The sequence below is a fragment of the Enhydra lutris genome, unplaced genomic scaffold (assembly GCF_002288905.1).
Source record: "Enhydra lutris kenyoni isolate GAN:26980312 unplaced genomic scaffold, ASM228890v2 scaffoldscaffold2, whole genome shotgun sequence".
Classification (NCBI taxonomy): domain Eukaryota; kingdom Metazoa; phylum Chordata; class Mammalia; order Carnivora; family Mustelidae; genus Enhydra; species Enhydra lutris.
This window is the reverse complement of record NW_019154086.1, coordinates 19,491,250-19,514,029: the sequence shown is the minus strand read 5'-3', so window position 1 is coordinate 19,514,029 and position 22,780 is coordinate 19,491,250. Positions and strand designations below refer to the sequence as shown.

The following is a 22,780-nucleotide window of genomic DNA, read 5'->3' as shown; positions in this document are numbered from 1 at the left end:
TATCTTGAATTTTAGTTTAAATTGCATGGTTTCCAAACACAATTACGGAACCACCGTGGGTCATTGCTATGTAGCTCTAGCATAGAACCTTGATCTTGATCTTGTAAGTAGGCATGCATTTTATTGGGCTGCTATTTATCCCAATTTCTAGTCTAGGGCAGTGGTGGCAGCAAGTTAGCGGTATTGACAGGGACACACTTACTAGTAACTACAGGAACTTATTTATCCACTCGACAAGCAGTCTACCCTCTCACAACATGGCTATTGAAAAGCATGAGTTACAATGCTTTCAAAAAGACAAAGACAACAACAGAGGCTATAGTTAGATTACAAAGTTCCAAGAGAAGGATGTCTTCTGTTTTGTAAATGGATTATTATGTCTTGAGAATTAAGCAAAAGGACCAAGCCCACCAGGAAATAAACGACCTCTGGGTCATAATGAAAAACAAAATAATGGTACCAAATTGTCACAAATTTTAAAAGGGACTAGTTTTAATAAGCCAAGTCTGGTAAACAGGAAGAACCGTTACTTCAGTCATAAATCTATTCCAAGTCGATTCATTACGTACCCTCAGACATTGCATATGGACTCTCTAAATATAAGTTATGTGAATGAAAATAAGAATATCTATTTAAACCACGTCTCAGGCTTAGAAATTATCAAGTGCTTATTTAAGCATAGCTTTATTATCAAAATAAAGAAGACTTTCTTTTGCAAGATCACAGGAATCTATTTATTGCTTAGTATTTGTGGTAGACTTGGATAGGGGAGGGGTGGAAAGGCCATGATGTTTGGCAGCCTCCCTCATAAGGAGATGGGAGCCCATTTCCTCTTCTTGTCTCTGGGCTCGGTCATGTGACTTGCTTTGGCCAATGGGACATTAGCAAATGTGACCTAACAGAAGCTGGAAAATTACTTGTGGACTGGGGCTAGCTCTCTCTAATTGCTTGTGGACAAACCTTCTGAGTGAGAAGGCAGGCCTGGCCTCCTGGAGGATGGCAAACCATGTAAGAAAAAGTGGTTTTCAAAGGCAAAGAAATAGATGTTTCTAGGAGATGCTTTTAAGCCACTGACTACCTCTCATGATAATACCATAGAATGATACGATACTGTGGTCAGAAAACAGAGCCAAAGCCAACCTTACGTAATGTTCGCTATGTACAAGAAACTGTGTATTTAATATGCAAAACAGCTCTATGAAGTAGATGATTAAATGATCCCATATAAGTGAGGAAAATGAATTTCAGAGAGGTTAAGAAATCCCCCAAATTCTTTTGTATCTTATATGTCAGAGCTAAGATTCAAAGCGAGATTCGTCTGACTCCAAAACCGGTGCTCTTAATTCTATACTGAACACTCCTAGACAGAAGACCAGTTACCCATGGTGTTAAAGCTGCTAATCATGAAGGAAGTGTTTGGGAGCATTTTAAGCCAGGGATAAAGAGAAACCTGCCTTTGGTCCTCCAATTAAAGAAACTTGTTAGCACACAATAGTACTTGCTTATGAATGACATCAGGGATTTTAAGTTGCATATTTAATACAGGGAATATACTTTAAGCATCTACAATATGCTAGGATTGAAAAATGGAATTAATAAGATACTTAATATTAGTGTGCTCTATGACAAAGAGTTTGCCCAATATTTAGGTCACGATGCATGGAACAAAAATAAAACTGTGTAATAAAACTATGATAAGTCAGGGGACTGGTCAGTCTGAACTCAGAAGAAAGTACGAGGTGTAGAGACTCCTATATGCCACTTGACCCTAGCCATGTGGGCACTGGTTGGGACCGCGGCTGTCGCTCTCCACAGCACGGGCCGGCCTTAGGCCTTAGGCGGCTGTTTGTGTTAACTCCCCCATCCTTCTCAACTTCACTGTCGATGGAATATGACACAAAGCTGAAGACAATTTCCTGTTAAAGAATCACAGGCATTAGAATGTGAAGTGATGGTTGACATTTTCTAGGATGTAATTTTAAAATGTTTTAAAATAATTTGTAATTGTGAGATCCCTTCCTCCAGCGGAAGTTTTATTCAGGATGGCCACATACAGCATCAACAGAAACTGGATTTTAAAAGTCAGCAATATTTATTTTTATGAGTTTATGTCATATCTCATTATAAAATTAATCGGTGACAACAAAGAAGCTGCTTTAGTGACTACAAAATTAGAGTTTCTGAAAGCAATACAAAAGTCACATATCAGCTTCAATATCTCATTAATTTTCAGGTTTGTTTTGTTTCTGAAGGAGAGAGAAAACCTACATTCCTAAGGTAAGTAGTTGCAAATTTCTCTTTTTAAACTGACGGCTTTGAACTTTCCGTGGAAATTCTTCTTACAGAATGAAATTCTGCACCCGAATGGAGGAACCTAACGGCTGCCATATCCAGTGTGTTTGTTGGTAGATAGCATACAGCCTGAGGTTTGTTTTGTATCACAGTTTATTAAATATGAACATGCACTAAAAATTAAGTGATAATTAAGCATGTATGTATCTCCTTGAATTATCTCACAGTGGGGTTATACACCTATAAATTATACTTTTACAGATCGAAAGAAACAGACCCAGCATGGTTTAAGGAGTCGCCTGAGCCTTAAAAGGACTGGGACTTTGCCATGACCTGACCTCCTGCAGGCAGTACCTGGATTTGCTGTGTTGTTAACCTTAAGCGAACGAATGCATCCCATAGATACGTAACCACTGACTGCATCCCAGGCACAATGTTAAATGCTAATAATACAACAATACAACAATGGGCGTCGCAGAGTCAAGCTCTGCCACAGTGAAACTTGCAATAGGCTAGTGGGGACACAGATGGAAATCAAAGAATGACACAGATGCACGGAAACTTACAAACAGGAGAGGTATGGGCAACCAACCTAACTGGAGGCATCGGGGGACACAGCACCAAGACTTTCAAATTCGAGCTGAATTCTGAAGGCCTTGTGGGGTTTACCCACTTAGGAAGAGAGAAAAACGTGATGTTGTGTGACTAAGGAGGGAACTGTTCTTCTAGCAGAAAATTAGTGATTGCCAAGGCCCTGTAGCCAGAAGGACTGCGGCATGTAACCTCCTACAGGGATTGTTGGTACCATCGAGAGACAAAGGAAAATGTCTACATTTTATTTATTACAGTGTCACTGTAATAACAGTAATACACACTGAACACAACACTCTACATATTTCTCCCAAATGCTTTCTTTATCAATAACTCTGCTTACTTCTCACACAAACTTAATGAGACAAGGGGTATTATCTACAAGGCGAGGTTAAGGGATGTGCCCAGGATATGGAGCCCTGAGGCGTCAAAACGAGGATATCTCCAGATTCAAGTGCCGATCTGCAGGGCTCCCCTTGACCACGAGGCTAAGCTGTTCTCTCCTGCTGGGAAGAGCCGGCCCTCAGAGAAACGGCTAACGCAGCCCAATGTGCCTCTTTCTCACACCCAAGCCTCCACTGACTCCCAAGAAAACCATGAATTAAAAGGAAAAAAAAAATATGCTCAAGTAATCCAGAAGTAAATGAGTTCAGCCCCTCGTAGTGTTGTCACTAACTGGCCTAAAGTCAGCCATAAATGAAGTGGCTTATGTCGTCCTTAAGCCACCTCTCTGACGTGTTGTGCCTGCACGTAGGACGAGCCTCCACATCCAGGCCATCTGCCCAATGTGCATGCACATATGCGGAGACCCAGGCACACATAAGCCACCAAGCGGGGTATATATAATCCGTAGGCAAGATAGGGGGAGACGCGTAAGTGTGCATGTAGCCAGCAGCTTGGCTTGTCGTTTTTAGAACTCTAAAAGCTTTCCAAGTTCTACATGCTCTATGCCATACAGAACAGAAGCACTAAATACCTCCCAAAGGTAAAGCGTATTATGGAGACAAAAATAACCTTTCTTTATCTTTGCTAAATGTTCTCATCAGGTACTTTATCAGATGGTCTGTCTGCCAAAGACACCTACCTGAAGAACCATAAAGGAGTCCCAAAGAGGTGTATTCAGAGGGGTCTCTGCCGCGGAGGGCCTGGAATGGGGATTCCCAGGCTCTGTGGAACCCACGGGAGGGTCAGATTCCTGCAGCTGTGAGCGCCCTTCTCTCAGGCCTACCAACGCAGAGCAAGATCTGAACTCATCCTCAGATCTCACGGAGCTGTCACTTTATCAGGAAACGTGAGCAGCCCAGATAGATACTTTCTCTTAAATTCTCTCTTAATACTCTCTGCACACTCCTTAAAAGTTCATCAGAACTGTGATTCAGTCATTGTTCAACTGTCTGTTAAATGTCTCTAACGCATGTTGGAATGTAAGATTCCAGAAGACAGTGTGCGTGTCCGTTCTCCTCACGGCTGTCACTCTAGAACATAGCACACGCATGTGTCCCTAAATGAATGAATAAATGAATGACTGATTATGGCTTCCGTCTTCAGTTTCTGGAGGAATCTAGCCAAACATTCCCTCCTAGATCCTGCTCTATATGAAGTCATCTTGTATATGCTCGGGGTGAGGCTAATATTGTCTCTGGGAAGACTAATAACTCTGTAACTGAAGCTTATGACGAGGCTCCAGGTCTCTTTGAGGAGTAAGGAAGTGGTCTCCAGGAGCCTCTGGTAGAGGGCTTTGCCCATAGTTAATGGGTTCAGTGAATGTTTGCTGGTGACGACAGAGCTGAGTCAAACTATTTACACATATTAATGAGTAGCTAACCCAGGGATGGTGCATCATTCATAGCACAGACTGCCATCCCCACACTCTCATCTACTAATGACAGAAGTTCAAGGTACTCTTGAAAATCCTCTTGCCATTCCAACTGCCTGCCCCACTCAGGTACCCGCTGGATCTTTCCAGGACTAATAATTAGCATCATTTTTTGAGGACCTGTTATGTGCCGGGCCCTAAAAATTATAACATTTTAGCCTCAACACAAGTTTGCGATGTGTGTATTTATACTAACACACAAGAAAAATGAGATTCAGCAAGGTCTGAAAGCTGCCCAAGGTTCCAGTCCGTAAGGAGAGCAGTCCAGTGTGATCTGAGCTCTACCTGGGTCAGTAGGCCAAGCTGCAGGGGTACGCCCTCATCTTTCACTCCTACAACTGGGCTGTGGGGAGGGTGGAGACACCCTAATTGGCTGAATTTGAACTTCAACTCTGCCATTTACTATCTGTGGGGCTTGGGCAAGTTACTCAGGCTCTTCATGTCCTCAATCACTCATTCATGAAATGAACACAGTAGCAGTGTCCACTAATGAGAGCTGTTTCGAGGATCAAATGAGCTAACATGTGGTTAACAAAGTACAGCAGTGTTTGGCACAGGGTAAGTACGGAGCCATTTTTATTTTGACCATGGTTGTTGTTGTTGTTGTTGCTACTATTATTAATAATACTATGTTCTGTGCTACCAATCACTCCACCGAATGGCCTCTCTTCAAGAGGGAGGAACCAAACCTGGTTGGAGCCGTGTGTTCTCTGACTCTTACAAACGACTCGAGGTTAAACACATTTTTTTTTTCTTTTTGTCCAGTCTCAGCGAACATCCACTGAACCCATTAACTACGGGCAAAGCCCTCTGCCAGAGGCTCCTGGGAGACCACTTCCTTACTCCTCAAAGAGAGCTGGAGCCTGGTCATCAGCTTCAGTTACAGGAATCAGCAGGCAAGACAGAAATAGAAACTCAGTCAAGCAGGGTTTAAAATGGATCCTCCTAGTAGGCAAACGTTTAGTAAACGCTTATTGAATAAACTAATGGAAAAATTCACACTAAATTAAACACTAAGTGCCCTTCTATCTTAACTGGAGACCTACAGTAATGTGGTGGAGAGGATGGACTTTAAGGATAGAGTTAAAATGCTCAGGCTGAGGGGCACCTGGGTGGCTCAGTGGGTTAAGTCTCTGCTTTCGGCTCAGGTCATGATCTCAGGGTCCTGGGATGGAGCCCCGAGTGGGCTCTCTGCTCAGCAGGGAGTCTGCATCCCTCTCTCTCTGCCTGCCTCTCTGCCTACTTGTGATCTCTGTCTGTCAAATAAATAAATAAAAATCTTTAAAAAAAAATAAAATAAAATGCTCAGGCTGAAATAGTCACCCCCCACGTACATGTTACACTGAGCAGGATACTTAATATGCCTGGTCTTCTCATGTCTGTAATGGTGCTGTTAATGGAAGATGTTTGGTAGGTTGCCAAAAGGGTTAAATAATCAATATATAGGGAGGATTTAAAAGAGTTCCGGCTCACAATAATCACTCCACCAATGTTAGTTACCATTATTACTACTTTTGGCTGAAACATTACAAAGGCCCCGGAGAGGTTCTCTACTTAAGGACCACATCGGGTTTTTTTGATTTTTTTTTTTTGTTTTTGTTTTTTTTTAAAGATTTTATTTATTTATTTGTCAGAAAGAGAGAGGGAGAGAGAGCAAGCACAGGCAGAGGCAGAGGGAGAAGCAGGCTCCCTGATGAGCAAGGAGCCCGATGTGGGACTCTATCCCAGGACGCCGGGATCATGACCTGAGCCGAAGGCAGCTGCTTAACCAACTGAGCCACCCAGGCGTCCCAGGACCACATCGGTTTTAAGCACATTCACTACAATGATATTTGCTATCACGGTGGTGTAATTCTCCTCGTTTTGCCTACTCAGCCACCTTCCCACCCTCTTCTCAAATATCTCTCTTGCTTTCCTTTGAGGAATCATCCTTTCCAACCCTTAGTCTTTCTAGGTTCCAGGGCCAGGGACCCAGTCCAGATACGGAGGAAGGAAAACAAGGGTTGGTTCAGGACTGGGGATGTGACCCAAGCTGATATTCGGACTGGCACTTGGCTGGGACTAACAATAATGAAGCCATCAGAACATGGACCTGGACTGTTTGTGGGAAGGAAGCAGAGCCAAGCAATGGAGAGAAAGAACGTTCCTAATCACATCATCTGACTTCTAGTAAATTCCATCCTCAGCTTCATTTGGTGTGAGTGGGCTTTGGGTACTAGAACCCAAGCTGTGCTGAGTAATAAGATCAGAACCAATTTCTATAAAGGTGAGAACCTATGATACTAAGTTAGGATCTCCTTAAGTCCTATGTGGGCTTCAAGGTATCATTGCAAAGGGACTAGTTTACACCAGGAATTTTTATCCAAATGAAAATGAGGATTATTTACAGGGTTATCAAAGAACCACAGTCCCTTCATATATGTTGGCCAGGAAGCAGTGAATAAAAAAGCCTAGAAAAGTGCCCCTCTGACTTTCAGGAATTTGGAGTTCCTTGAGGGGCTTGTAAAAAAGGTGGATTCAGAGACCCCACCCAGAAATTATACAACAGGTCTAGAAATCTGCATTTCTCATAAATACCACCGGAGGGCTGACCGTTCACGGACATTGGTAGTCCACTTTGAGAAACACTACCCCGAGAGGGCCCAGTTTTGTTTAGATATTGTAGGCAAATCTGGAGTACACAAACCCAGCTGGGAAGGAATCCCCAGAAAGCTGCGAAATGAAGAAATTCTCATAATTATTTCAGGAACTAAAACAACTTCAAAGACTGAGTCTGAGTTGGAGTACTAATTCTGAAGCAAATATTGGCAAATTTGGAAGTGTCTCAGCTCTAAAACCAGAAGAGCAGAAGCATTATATCCAGTTCTTTCTGTGGCTAGTTTCTATTAGGAGAAAAGGGGGGGGGGGAGAGGAAGTGGTGTAGAGTAAAAACAATAATCTAAAAATTGATTTCATGCTTATGGTTTTATCAATTTCATTACAATCAACTATAGTAACTGCAGTAGATCACTGCAAACAATTAACAAAGATGACCTCTGAGAATTCATCTCGGTTTTTAGCAGAGCAGCTATAATGAGCACAATTATAATAATTGGTAAGAAGCTTTTACAGCATTCCATAATACACAAAAGACAACATGGCAAAATGAAATAGATTGTTTTCCGAGGCTACCACACAAATTTCACAAAGGAAATCTTATGCTGACTGTAACGTGTACGGGGGTGATACAAGAGTCATTTGATGCTGTATCAGACATCATGGGAATTGAGAAAACTATCTCCTGATGTGAGGCTTATATTTATCTTTGTTAAGGGTCAGTGCTTATAAAACAGTCAGTGATGTGTGTGAATCAGGGAAACTACCCAGCCTTTTCAACAAGGGTTCCCTAAGAAAATTAAGTCCAAGTCCTATAAAGCATCCCCTGTACACAATGGACTGACTTTCCTATGTCCTGACAACAGCCTTAGCTCTGTACCATCCTCTGGGGGGCTGAGAAAAGAGTCTCTCATATTCATTTTCTGCAGGGCTTTGCTGTCTTGTGAACCTAGTTTAGAAAGGCTAACTGATACTCCTTCAACTGAAAATACATATACTGGGATAAATAGCTCTGTTGATTTCAAAGCAAGGTGGCCTAACAAGAGTAAGTGGTTCTTCAAAAATAGAACCAGAAACAATGTCAGTAATAGTCAGTGCTCTCAAGTCCTACTTTATGCATCAACATACAACTTTGAGCACTGAGATTAATGGTAGAAATCACTGTAGTTCCACGGAACCACACAACAGAACTTTCCAGCATGAATGTCTTGCAGTGTCTACACCCAGTAACTGTTAAATTGCCAAGTGCACTGCATTATGTGGAGAGCCTATTCAATCTAAGGAAAATAGAATATCATGATTTCGGCAGAACTGCACAATAAATTCTGACTTGTTTTGTCTATAAAAACTCTGTAAAAGGCTTACATATTTATAATGGATTTCTCTGTAGAGACTGATAGTACCTGATCTTGACTTTTGTGTTAGATTTGCTAACTGATCACACCAATACCCATTCTCCTTCCAAAACTAACAGAATGCGATTTTTTTATTATGTTAGGTTAGTCACCATATAGCACATCATTAGTTTTTGATGTAGTGTTCCATGATTCATTGTTTGTGTGTAACACCCAGTGCTCATTACAACCAGTGCCTTCCTTAATACCCATCACCAGGCTACCTCATCCCCACAGCCCCCTCCCCTCTGAAACCCTCAGATTATTTCCCAGAGTCCACAGTCTCTCATGGTTTGTCACCCCCCTCTGATTCCCCCTCTTCAGTTTTTCCTTCCTTTTCCTAATGTCCTCCGTGCTTTTCCTTATGTTCCACGTATGAGTGAAACCATATTTTTAATTGCACCTAACTGTACCAATTGGGAAAATAAAAGACTGCATTTCCCAGTTTCCCTTGAAGCTAGGTATAGCCAAGGAAAGCAGAAGTTAAATAGAAACGTATACAAGTAGGAAAGATTCTAGTGGAAGGAGCTCTTTTCTGTACCCTTCTGCTTCCACCCAGTCATTCTCCCTGTCTTGCTGCCAAAGAATGGGATCCATGGAAATTGACAACCAGCTTGAACCTGGAGTGCGGAAGCCGCAGGGCCACATTGTTGCCATAAACCTGGGCTGTAGATTCCGCACTCTTTTAACACCAGAGAGGGAGTCGCTTTGGCCTTTCTTATTTTGAGTAATTAACGTAATTGATATAAAATACCTGCAGTTTTGTATTCAGTAAAGGCCAAGTGAATCAATAAACTAACAGGGATCAAATATTTGAACTGATTTGCAACCTTTGAAATTTGAATAACGAATTTATTTGTATTTATTGTATTCATATATCAAAAATGTATTTATTGTATTGATTTATCAAATACATAATTCAAATAAAAGGAAGTAGTACTTTATCTAATGCCAATAAACATGGGGATAATTTTCTGCTGGTGAAGAAGACATACAATTTAAAGACAAATTCAGATCAGTAATAAGTAAGGAAAGGAAGTCAGTACAATGTGTGGTATAAGTGAACATTAGTGAAATTAGTATTCTGGGAGACGTGTACTATATGATATATATACTTAACAAAGATAACAGACTGGGCCAGAAGAGACACGGACTGAAATCTGACAGGCAGATATATTGCTTGCCTTTTTAAATTTGGATGTTGGTTCTTGATATTGTAGTGTGATTCATTCATTCTATGTCTATTTACATTGAATAAACCACTTCTGGGCTGAATGGAAGACTTTGGTCTTTTAGCTTTTATTTGGGCAGGCAGACATCTTAGAAAAATCCCCAGAACAATAGAAAATTATTAACATGCTTTTGATGTCCAGTGAGTCCTTTCAAGTCTGAGTTTTGCTCTATTCTCTCGAAAAGGCATTAAAATATTTTAAATAAACCTAGCAAAAAGGACTAAAAGCATGAGATTATATTTACAATAAAGTCTATTCCTTCGATTGCTTTTGATCACCCAGGCAGAAATTTTATTTCAGTGTTGCTCCATAATAATAAGAATTTTTGGTTGTAGGGATTATCTGGTCGATATTTTGGAGGAGGAAAATATATATTCATGTGAAATTTCCTAATCAAGCTGCAGTAGCTACCCAAACGTTTTCTACTCCAGTGTTAGGTGGACCTTTGGGAAAATTGCTAAGACCCATCTCTTCTGTGTAATCTCAGTATTATTCTTTTAATACCTTCAAATCCATGTTCTGTCTTCATATGCAAATATCCATGGTTGTGTTTATGTAAATTTTCAACACACATTATTCACTCTAACTACATAAGGCAGTGGGTGGGTATCTAATTTAATTAGGGTGATTTATGCGTGGTCTTCTCAGTCAGCTGTTCAATACTCTTAACTGCTTTATGTTAAGCTCAGTGGGGCAAGACCTTAGATGTTTAAGAAGATTCTATCTCTGAAAAATGATTTTTTTATCACTAATTTCTCTATCACAAATATATAGCCATTGAGATGGCAAGATAAAGATACATTACCCCTGTGACATCCATAACTTTAATGGCTGCAAGCTGGCCCGTTTTAACATGACGACCCTGTAAAGGAAAAAAATAATAATAAAAGGCTTTAGTTCTGATAAGCAATATCCACATTCAGTTCCACCCATAGCAAACAATTACCTAGATCACTGTTACAAAATGCAGTTGGGGAAAATGGACACACACACACCTTAAAAGCTTTAAGGATCAATTTCCATTCACTGTTTACTTTGTAAAACATCTCCATCACTTTGTTTTTGGGTTTGTTTTCATGGTGATTGTTAAGTTAACCAAAAAAGGTAATGTTGAATAATTTGGTTCTATCTTCTCTCTGAGGTGGTAGGTAAGGGCTTGCGTGGGAAGAAGGGGAGGTAGGCCTGGGTGGTGGGGACATAAGTATCTCCTTTGTCAGGAAATACTCAGTATGTGAAGAAACTTTAGTTTCCTTGATTATGAAAATATCTTGGATTTTAACAGTCTCAACTGGATAGGATTCTGCTCTTGCTTAAGATTGTAGATGTATCCTTATCTTAAAAGTGAGCCTAAAGGGGCACCTGGGTGGCTCAGTGGGTTAAAGCCTCTGCCTTCGGCTCAGGTCCTGATCCTGGGGTCCTGGGATCGAGCCCCGTGTCGGGCTCTCTGCTCGGTGGGGAGCCTGTTTCTCCCTCTCTCTCTGCCTGCCTCTCTGCCTACTTGTGATCTCTGTCTGTCAAATAAATAAATAAATAAAATCTTAAAAAAAAAAAAAAAGTGAGCCTAAAATAAAACAGGTAGTAATAAGTCCAAATTTGTGATCAAAGAGGCAGCATTGAGGGTGAGCCTCTGCTGGCCCAGGGCAGGCCTCTTGGTCTTTGGAACCACCACAGAGTGTCAACCACACAGAATCAGAAGAGCATTGGGTGTGGTGAGAGGACAATGCCAGAACAGAAGCATTGAATTTTTGGTTGAGAAACCCTTGCTCCTTGAGAAACTTGAAGTCTACATGCAACTCTCAGATGGTAGAGAGGACAGTCAATGCGCGTTACTTCTAAATGCATTTTATACGTGGCTTCTAAAGTACATTTCCGCTAGGACTGCTACCAGGCAGTAATATTATACCTCCAAGATCAGCTGGATTCAAAGGCCAGCTGCATGACCTTAGACCAGTCCCCTGACCTTCCCTCACCTTCCAGGCTTCAGTTTCCTCATCTGAAAAATGGAGACAGTGATACCTGACTCCTGGTATTGCAGTGGGGACTGAATGTGATAATGTAGCTACAGTGTGTGATGGTGCCCGGCACAGGGGAGGTGTCCACAGATGTGGCCTATGATTAGTTATGACCCTGTCTTGTGATTAATGTTAAACGTTGTCTTTCTTCCTAGCCTATATGTTTCATGAAGGCCAGGGCCATGTCTCGTCATTGTATTTCAGTGTCTGGAATGGTGGGCGCTCACCCCACAGCCGGAGTGGTGCGGTTATGGTGATGGAGGCATGGATGCTTGTAGCTGGGAAGAGGGGATAGGTTTGGTGCTGTCTGTCCCTTTTGTTCTCATGTATCTCAGCTTTTTACACCTATTGACTGATTCTGGTAGTGCGTCCCTACACCTTTCGACCTCCCATTCTGTTCCCCCTCCTCCTTGGTCAGTAAAGAGCTAAAAGAAGGAGGTATCAACTCCATAACCCAATAGGATCAAGGGCACAGCCCCTTCTACCTCTTTCAACTTTCAAGACAGTAAGGGAAGGGCCTGGAGTGCTATGGCACAGAGCCCTGGACTGGAATTCCAGAGGCCTGGTTCTTGTCTAGGTTCTGCTCATGCCCAACAGGTTCATTGGGGACAAGTGATGTAATTCATCTGGGCCCTAGTTTCCCTGTCTGCAGAATATAGGGGAACAGGGCTCCGTGGTTGGGGGAGGCGGAAGGTATAATTGTTACCACCACCCCTTTCCACCCCAAGGAACACTTAGTAATGCAGTTTCCAGAGGCCAGGAATACCGACTTCCTGCAGAGCTAGTGTCACACCAGGGAGCAGTAGCAACAGTGCCCCTCTGTTGATAAGCACTGAACGACCTCCCAAGTTGTCCGAGTCCCAGTAAGAGTCTAGGATGCTGCAATGATAACCTTGGCAAAGGAATCAGCAGCTTTTCTGTGGGAATACAGTTGACTCTTGAACAATGTGAGGGTTAGGGGGTCTGTCCCCCCCGCCACCAAAAATCCATGTACAACTTTGATTCCTCAAAAACTTAACTCCTACTAGTCTACTATTGACGGAAAGCCTTATCGCTAACATAAAACAGTTGATTAACCTATACCTTGTACGTTGTGTGTGTTATATACTGTATTCTTACAATAAGGTAAGCTAGAGAAAATAAAATGTTATTAAGAAGATCATAAGGAAGCAAAAATACATTTACAGTATGTCCTGTAAAAAATCTGCTCTACACGGACCTATACAGTCCAAAGTCCCGCTGTTCAGGGGAGAGCTGCCTCAAGTCTTCAATGCGAGGGCCGGCAATCACACCTCAAACGATGGCGGTTTCTCTAATAAAGCACTAAAGGAGGGTAGGGAAACTGAAGACAAATACAAAGCAACTGGTGGGTGTCCTCTAGCCGATTCACCCTGCAGTTCTGCTATGGGCTTCATACAGCCAGACACAGGTGCTTGTATGGCCGCCTGTGACCCAGGCCTCTCCCTGCCATACCACCTCGGGGGGCTCCCATCTGCTCTCATTCTGGGGTCCTTGAGATGAAACTGTTTGTGTTCTCTCACTGTACAATATTGTTCTTGCTTCTCTGGTAATGTGTTTTCTTGGCCCAAGACACCCTTCTCCTCCTGAATCCGCAGTAAAGTTACTCAGTCCTCTTAGATTCAACTCAAGTATCACCTCCTCTGAAACCTCACTGCCAATACCTTTTCCCCTCCGTGCTACCAACAAATATGTCCGTGGTTCTATGACTGCACTGAGCCCAAAGGACCGGTGGTCCCTCCTGTCCCTCTCTCTTTTTCCTTCCCACTCTCCCTTCCTTGTCTTCTGACTTCATTTGCAACAGAGCCTGGACCCCTCACCCCCACCGAAAAGGAAGATAAATCTTAAATGGAATCCTTCTGATTCAAGCAGGGGTTTGACGAGCAAAGTCTGATCCACTCTGCCCACCACATCTTTCTCTTCCTCTTTGGGGGTCCCTGAGGCATCTCTGTCGATACACAGTCTGAGAAACACTACATTTGATCTTTAACTCCTTAAGAAACAGGGACTCTTCTTGGAATGAATAATTTGTTACAAGGACACGTCAACACCTAGTTCTTTCCACCAGCGGGCTGGGAGCCCAGCACATCTAGCCCTTGGCCCAGGCCGGAGGCCAGGGAGCAGATAGAATATAAGTGATCCACTTGAGATTTCAAACCCAAGTTGTCATGGGGCAGTCCTTGCTGTGAGAGAAGTAAATGAAATATCTGCTACTTTTTTGAATGGAAGGTATGATGTTGTGTTTTTTTTTTTTTTTTTTTTTTTTTGGTCTTTGTTTTTATTCTAGTAACGGCTAATAATGTCATCGAAGGCAATACTGCGGAAGAGAACAACCTACTTGTCTCCCATTTTCAATTTCACTCCCAAGCTGCAGAACCGTTCTGGATGGTTCTGACAGATGACTGAATAGTACACCTCAGGATGGCAGTTTGGGCTTAAATGAGATCCTGGAGATGGAACAATTAGCAGCCTCAGCTCAGTCCCAGGCAAAGACATCCCCCGCACTCTGGAACAGGAAGGCTGCTGAGCTGTCAACCTTTGACAGAGGAGGGCCACAAAGGAGAGCGCCTACCATGAGGTGCCTTTTACATCACTGGAGAATGTCAACCCAAATTAGAATCCAGAATAAGGCCGACTTTGAGGGAATAGCCGGGAGTCAGCGGACCTAAAGATCACTAGAAACCTGAGGCACAGTCATTGTTCGGACACGGTTTAAAGAAGCAACTTCATAAAATCACAAATAAATTGAGTTGGAAGAGCCCCTAAGGCACCTAATCCAATACCCTTTTAGAAATGAGGCCCAAACCTCACAGTTAATGAGAACCTACACACAGGACACTTTCTCCTCTCTCCTACTTCTGCCATCCAGCTCTTGAAATAAAACTTCTTATTATGAAAGTTTTAAGAGATTTTTAAACAAATTTCTTTCATATTTTGCTTCATTAAACATCGAACTGTTCATCTCTATTTTGGGTAAGATTTAAAAAAATTATTTTTTGTTTGAGGGCAAGGCAACAGGGGAGGATGTTTTTATCATAGGAAAATTTTAAAGTGAAAATTTAACATTACTCCTAATTTTAATTTATGTCCATTTATGAAGTCATGAAAAATACAAACACAGACGCCATCTAAATTTGAATCTAAAAATGCATATTCAGCCAAGGACAAAAACATTTTTAATTCTGGGGTGGATTTTCAAGGGAGACAAAGGGTTAAAGTTTTTTTCTCTACAAAAATTAGAAAAAATATCTTGTTGGACTGCAGTGCTGAGTCATTTTTTAATAAAAGAAAGAAGGTTTTTTTTTTTCCCCCTGAAATAACCAACAATAACAAAAATAAAAGACTAAATCTTAGACTAAAAAGCATAATTGGTATTCCAGTAGGACCCGAAGCCTATTGTCAATCCTGTCGTCAAGCGTAACAAGCAGGTCCACAAGGAAGGAGGAAGAATGGACAGCAGATGGAGGAGAGCAAAGGGTGTGGGGTCACTGGGAACTGGAGGGTGTGGTCCGGCCCCATCCTCAGACACACATTCTGCCCCCCTTCTTCCTTTCTTCTCCCTCACACCTGACGTTAAAAAATACATATATGCTGATTCTTGTTCATTACAAAATAACTCAACACTGCAGCGAAATCTAAATCACTCAACGATTATAGAACTCCACCCCTTTACCTCCTCCCTGCAATGAATGCACAAGAAAAACAATGGTTTTGCCTGAAATAGCCCTGGAAGCCTTGGCTCTGTTACTGCTGTCCTTTACTAAGGAACAGCAAGATGGCTTTAGAGCCGCTAGCCTCAGGCTAGCCTGGAAGAAAGAGCACTTTCATTTCTAGGTCACTGAAATACATTTGTTTCCAGCAGAGCACGGGAGCAAACTGGGTTTGTGGAAAATGCAGACACTCTACCCACTATTTCCTTCCCTGCTGTCCAAGGACTCACACACAGGTAGAAATATAGTTAGCAAATCGTATTTAGCTTCGATTAGATCTCACCTTTATTGAGGAAGATGTCTTCACTTTCCTAATTGCGAGCAAGTGCCTTATCTTCGTGTTTCCACAACACCCTACAAGAACCCTACTGATCCTATCCAACATTGCGATTTTCAACAGGTGCATCATAAGAACCATGAAAACTGGGGCACCTGGCTGGCTCAGTTGGTAGAGCACGTGACTCTTGATCTCCGGGTGGAGAGTTCAAGCCTCATGTTGGGCAAGAGCTTACTTAACAAAGAAACAGACAAACAAAACCCCATGGAGAACCATGACAATAAATCAAACCCAATGGAAAAAAGAATCAGTGTAGCACATGTGGTTATGGTTATTCTTCTATGTATCAAATGTCATGGTTATGCCTGTCTATCTATCTGTCTGTCTATCTATCTACCTATCATTGATGCTATAGCACACCATCCAGATTCTCCCTTCAAAACTGAAACATCTGATGGCTCTTAGTCAGTTTGATTTCTGGGAATAGGCTTCAAACACAAAAACACTGCCAAAGTCATGCTCCTTCCTGGAGACAGCCAAACCAATGACTGGTTGACAGCCTTCTTGCCTTACAGTGGGACAATTCTGAGGGACCATCTCAGTTCCTGACCTCCGCTAGGGATGGCCATGGTCTCTGTAAGACTGCATTGAGTTTACACTCTTTCTTCCACACAATTCTATTTTCTTCATAGGTGTAGACCCTAAGACCACTCCCCAGTAAAATTTCTGCATGTAAATCTCCATCTCAGGGACTGTTTCTGGGGGGAACACTACCTAAGACAGTCAGTGACAGGAATGGCCCAAGGAAACAGACTCTAAGAGTAGCTGTCAAGGAGACTCCCATCCCTGGTGTCAGTGGCTCTTGGCCAGCCCCTGGCCTACTGTGTCATGGTCAAGATGTTCACTCAGGGGACATCTTGGAGAACTGGAGTAGGATAGAGGTGTCAGAGAATACACTAGTGACTCCAACATTTCAGACATTAGAAGGTCCGGAAGAAAGAGTAGTTTTTTTGTGTGTTTGTTTGTTTGTTTTTTAAAGATTTTATTTATTTATCTGACAGACAGAGATCACAAGTAGGCAGAGAGGCAGGCAGAGAGAGAGGGAGGAAGCAGGCTCACTGCTGAGCAGAGAGCCTGATGCGGGGCTTGATCCCAGGGCCCTGGGATCATGACCTGAGCTGAAGGCAGAGGCTTAACCCACTGAGCCACCCAGGCATCCCCAAAGAGTAGTTTTAAAAAACAGAATCAGATGGCTTTTGCTGAGAGTCCCTGATGTACTAGAGAAAAACAATGAAAAGCCAAGAGCAATTAATCACAAACCAAAGGCAACCTGTGAAAATCACCCGGGAAGTGAGGTTAAATCCTGAGGCCTGTCTTTAAATAAGATATGAACATCACTGCTGTGGGCTCAGAGGGGTTGGGGAAACCAGAGATTTCAAGCTCTCAAGGGCATCAGCTGGGATGTCCCCATTCCAACCTTCAGAGTCTTATTCTTTCCCAGTTAGACTTGAATTGGGGATTCAACCTTTTTTCTTCTACCCTGGTAATTAATTCCTGGGCCTGGTCCTCAGCTTTTCTACTCTCAGAATGTAGAAGATAAGACTTTTTTTTTTTTTTTTTAATGGCATCCAAAATTTTGGTAAAGGGACAACAGTAGCAGCCAAGCCTGAGAAAGTCATGGTAGGCATGCCTCAGACATCTCAAGTTGCTCCACTGAGTCAGCCACATAGACCAGCAAAGATGCTATCCAAGGAGAAGAGACATCAAATGGGTAGGAGAGGAGGGAAATGAGGAGCCTAAGTGGCACCCATCAGATAAGATGCAACTGGGGGCTTCTTTATAACTTTATAACTTTATCAAGGAAAAGAGACGGGCTAGAATACTAAAGGAGCTGTTTCCAGACTTATACAAAACAAGCAGGTCCAGGCATCACAAGAGATTGACTGTAATGGCCATTGTGGAGTGCCAATCAGATCCTTTCTTCAGGACTGAAGTATTCTGCTTCTCTTCAGGAGCTGCTTCTCACCAAGGAGAAGAACGGGACCCAGGGTCATGCTCCCTGCCTAAAGAAATGGCCCTTACGTGGAGGCCGCAAGCATTCAATGACTGGTCGATATAGGAATATAAAATCCTGCACCACTTATGTCAAGATGGAACAATTCTGGGGGGCCATCCCAGCTCCAAGGCTCCTTTCTGGGATTCTTGGGATCTTGTAAGTGCATTCAATTTCTTCTTCTGCTCAAATCTATCTTCACCCTCCCATAGGTATTGATTGAAGTGCTCTCACACTTCCCAAAATACTTCCAACGATCTCTGTCCTCAACATTTGTTCCCAGGGAACTCAGTCAAAGATTCCATCCTTGGGGTACCTGGGTGGCTCAATAAGTTAAGCATCTTCCTTTGGCTCAGGTTCCAATCCCAGGGTGCTCAGTGGGGAGCTTCATGCTCAGTGGGGAGACTGCTTCTCCCTCTTCTCCCTACTCATGCTCTCTGTCGCTACCTCTGTGGCTATCTCCGTCTCTTGCTCTCTTGAATAAATAAAATCTTAAAAACAAAACGAAACAAAAAAAAAAGATTCCATCTTTCCGCATACCTTCATCCCCTCCTTTCCTTTCCCCTCCCTCCCTTCCTTCCTTCCTCTTTCTTTCTTTCTTTTACTTTCTTTTTCTTTCTTTCCATTCTTTCTTCCTTCCTTCTTTTCTTTTCTTAATTTTCTTTCTTAGTAGCAATGTACAATATTTCTTACTGGATCTGAGGTGAAAGTTTTTTTTCACAAAAACTCTTACCTAAAAGATGAACAGAATGAACTAAGTCAAGTAATGAGAAATATATCCAGATAATGGGAATAGCATGTTCAAAGGTCCTGTTATCCTATAGTTCTTAGAGCATTTCAGTAACTAAAAGTAGGCCAATATGGCAGAGCAGAGAGAAGGTGTCCAGCAAGCCTCACAGGCTACTTTGAGCAGTTCCACTTTTATCCTAAAACAAATGGGCAGCCACTAAAGGGTCTGAAGCAAGGGTATAAAGTCACCAAGTCCGCATTTTGAAAAGATTGCTCTAGGGGCAGGGCAGACAACAGAGGAAACAGAAATGATGATGGAAAAATAACATACATAATGTCAGTAATTAATTCAGCTGAGAAAGGATGGCAACTTGGATTAGGATGGAAGCAAGGGAGAGGGTGAAAAGTGGATGGGAGTCCAGAGATTTTCACCAGGGCTTGGGAATGGCTTGGATACATATTTACCCTGCACCTCCCACAGTGCTTGGCACAGCAGGGACTCAGAGTAAATATTTGCTAACTAGTGGACCGAAACAAGTAGTGAGGGCTGAGGGCTGTATTCAGGTTCTTGGCCAAACCATCCATATGTCCACATCAGTTTCTCCCAATTCCCCCCATTTGTATCCAGGGCCAGAGTGTACGGGAGCAGATGGGGTGGGGCTGTGAGCGAGAATTTCAATCATCTCACTCATAAATAAGACATGAGAAGCTGAATTTAGTGGATGAAGTTCCGAGGCCAATCTACTTCCCCTCCACAGATCAGAGAGGCTAGCAACTGGTTGTAGCTTTCCCTCCAAGCTGTAACGACGACAGTGAAGGTGAACTCTGGATGTGCCACAGTTACGATGAAAGCATAGTTAAGATACCTCCCTGCACATCTTCAAGAACGCTACCTTTCTCTGATACAACATGTCTTGAGGCACAGAAGTAGACAAAACAACCTCATGAAAAGATTCCAAAGATCCTTCTAATCAAGGAACAAGAATGGTCATAGGATATATTTGGACCAATGTCTACTCCTAGGATTTCCCCAGGTTAAATAAGGACTTTATCTTTCCTTGGCCTGCTGTGCCATCCATCAGTAGCTTAAAAAAGTCCTGCTCTCCATCTCCACAGAGCTGCGATCCAGCCACCAACACTCCTAGACCTGTGGCAAGGATGAAGCAAGGCATCCAATCAGGCCAGTTCCCAAGCAACCGCTCTCCATCTCAACACGGCTCACTGTGAATTCCTCCGCTTGGCCCCTGTGCCCCGCAGAAAATTGATTGTTTTCAAGATTGTTCAGGGCTGGGCCAACTGAGACCTGAGGCTTGCTCGCAGACACAGGGTGGGGAAGAAAAGACTGTCTCATTTTGCTTTGTTAGAAACTAGGATTCCTGTCTTCAGGGCTGCCAGTTTGGCTCATGGATAAATCAAAATGGATGATTAACGGGAAAAAAAAAAAATCAAAGAGTCACAATTTTTAGCAGACAATAGTTAATGTATGCAGATTCCATGGCAGGGAGCCTGATGCCTGTACCCAGGAAAGGCACGCAGAGCTCAAGTGACAGCAGTGACGAGGCAGACAGGGAGGCAGGGTGATGAGAGCTCAAAAAAGTAGCAGAACCAGTCTCTTGGCCATGGCCGTCAGCCAAGAACATACTTCTCAGTAACCTCTTCTCTCAAGTCCCCCCACTGAAAAAGGGAGCACAAAACCAAAGACCTTATAGGCTCCCCTCTAATTTATGCCACTGAATTATCACAATCTTTGGTGGCTCTTGCATTTTAATTGCTGGGAAGACAACTCCTCCCAGAAATTTCAACCCCCAAGACAGAGGGGTGCACAAGATGGAGAAAGAATGTGTGTCTGTAGCCAACCCCTAAGCCTCTCGGTGTCCCACCCTCACCCCTCCGCCCCCAAAGCCTTCCCTATTCCCTGAGTCAGGGTGGTCCCTGCAGAGATAGATAGCGTTTAAAAACCTTGGTTCCCGGACACCACTCCAGGATGAAATATATACTCAACTTCAGTAAAAGGAGGAAAATAAGGAGCCTGTGGCATTTATATTTTTCTAGATAAGTCAGAGGTATTCAACTTAAGTAGGTTTCTTTAAGATTTTTGGTGGAAAAATATCCTTAATGAAATGGTCTTAATTTTTAAAACATAAAAGTAAACAACTTTATGTTGATTCTCGATGGTTATTTTTGTGGTTTTTTTTTTAACTGGGGTTTTTCTATCAGGTGAGATTTTACTACTCTGCAATCGGAGCATCCAAGCACAGTGCTTTTTTTATTAATCAATTAATTAACATAGAGTGTATTATTAATTTCAGAGCACAGTGTCTTAAAATACATGGGTACTGCATGATAGAGAGGTCAGTAATCCCCTTAAGATCCAAAGATGGGCTGCCCTTGATGCAGTCTCTGAAAGTACAGTGCAACAGAGGACAGCTCTTAAGAGTCTACCATAGGCAGCGTTAATGATATTGGAACCAACTTGCTTCTCCCCTGAGTTCCCTGAGGCCCCAGTGTCTTGGACCTTTAGTCCACCAGGCAAACAGCTGCCGTATGGTAGAACCAAAAGCTTTTCAAAGGCAGGGACTTGGCCTTATGTCTGCTTAAGTCTGTCATTGCCTAGGACACCATCTGGCAAAGAGTAGGCATAAATCACACCTGGAAATATGAAGTTTCTAGGCCTAGTGGACCTTGTAAGCTGCCTCAAATCACAGTGAATGGAGAGACTCCAGTGATCGATCATGGCTTAACTTGGGAGAAGCACAAGAGAATTTCAAGAAATGTCTACTTAAGGTGGCAGATAGCTCTTCTCTTAAGAAATACACGACTATAAGAATGGCTCTCAGTGTGGTGACTGAAGGAAAAGGCCACATGGCCTGATATGAGCATTTTGCTCAAGAAGGTCTTGTTGTTTTTCTTTTCCAAGTGCGAACCAACACACCGGTCACTGGAGTGAGGCCTGGAGGTGTGAGCGGAGACATTAGCATTCTGTAGTTCATGATCTCACAGTTTACCTGACTGAGGAAACGGTCAGGGAGAGAAAGAGATGACAAGAAGGGAAGCCAGGCCCGGACTCTGCCCTGCTCAAGTTCCTCCATCTCTGCCCTCGTTTTCCTGAGAGAATACGAACCCAAGGACAGGTCCAGCTGTCCTAGAGAAGGGCAGCTCATTTTGTCAGATTTTGAATCAACAGCTCTCTCAATACGGACTACTTCAGGGGGCAACTCTGCCTTCCCCTCTGGATCTCTGACAGACCCTTCTGCTCACTCCGTCCCACTTCCCAGCTGCTGATTAAGAAGATATATTACGTTCTCTCCCCAGGCCTGCATCGGCGTGTCAATGACAGCCCAACAAGAGCCCTGTCTTTTTGGAGATTTACAACCACGTGGTCAGGACAGGGTGGGTTGGCTTTGCACCACGAGGCACCGTAGGCAGCAAGGCAGAGATAAATAATACTGATGATGATAAGAAAGACAGTGCTGCGTTTCATTTCACCTAATTTATGGCTTCAATAGGAAGGCGTTCTACCCACAGTGCCTCGGGGTTACTTAATAACAGTGTGTCTGTGGCAGCAGCAAGATCAGGTCGGGAAGCTTGGAGTTAGGGGCAAAGAAGGATGGCACCAGGGTGGTAAGGGAAAAACCAAGGGAAAGGACCACTGGGTCCCCGGCTATCGTTCTCGGGTAGCAGGGACACAAAGAGGGACGCACTTGACTCTTTATCAGGTCTGTTGATGAATAAACTCTCTCCCACAGTGTCCTCAAACCTCCAGAAGTTTTAATTAAAACAGAAGAAATGTCAGCAGGAGAAGCACTGGAATGTAATTAGGGCTCACCAAATCTAAAGTAACGTGGGGAAAAAAAGAGGAGGAATGAAAGGGAAGCTTTCATGTTCTTACTGAATCCCTGCTTTGCTGCTGACACAAAAATCAATTTCAATAGGCTTTAGTTTTATCTGAGCAGGAACGCAGGCGACAGATGAAATTTAGTGAGCAATTTACTGGAGTCATA

At 42.9% G+C, this 22,780-nt stretch overlaps 1 protein-coding gene across 1 annotated transcript in view; it reads right to left on the bottom strand.

Annotated features, from left to right (window-relative positions):
• LOC111147583 (TRAF2 and NCK interacting kinase) overlaps positions 1-22,780 on the bottom strand; it is a 381,965-nt gene that overhangs the window by 142,642 nt on the left and 216,543 nt on the right. The window contains exon 3 of the mRNA XM_022503698.1: positions 10,786-10,842. Coding sequence (XP_022359406.1) covers positions 10,786-10,842 — 57 coding nt within the window. The remainder of the gene's footprint in view (positions 1-10,785; positions 10,843-22,780) is intronic.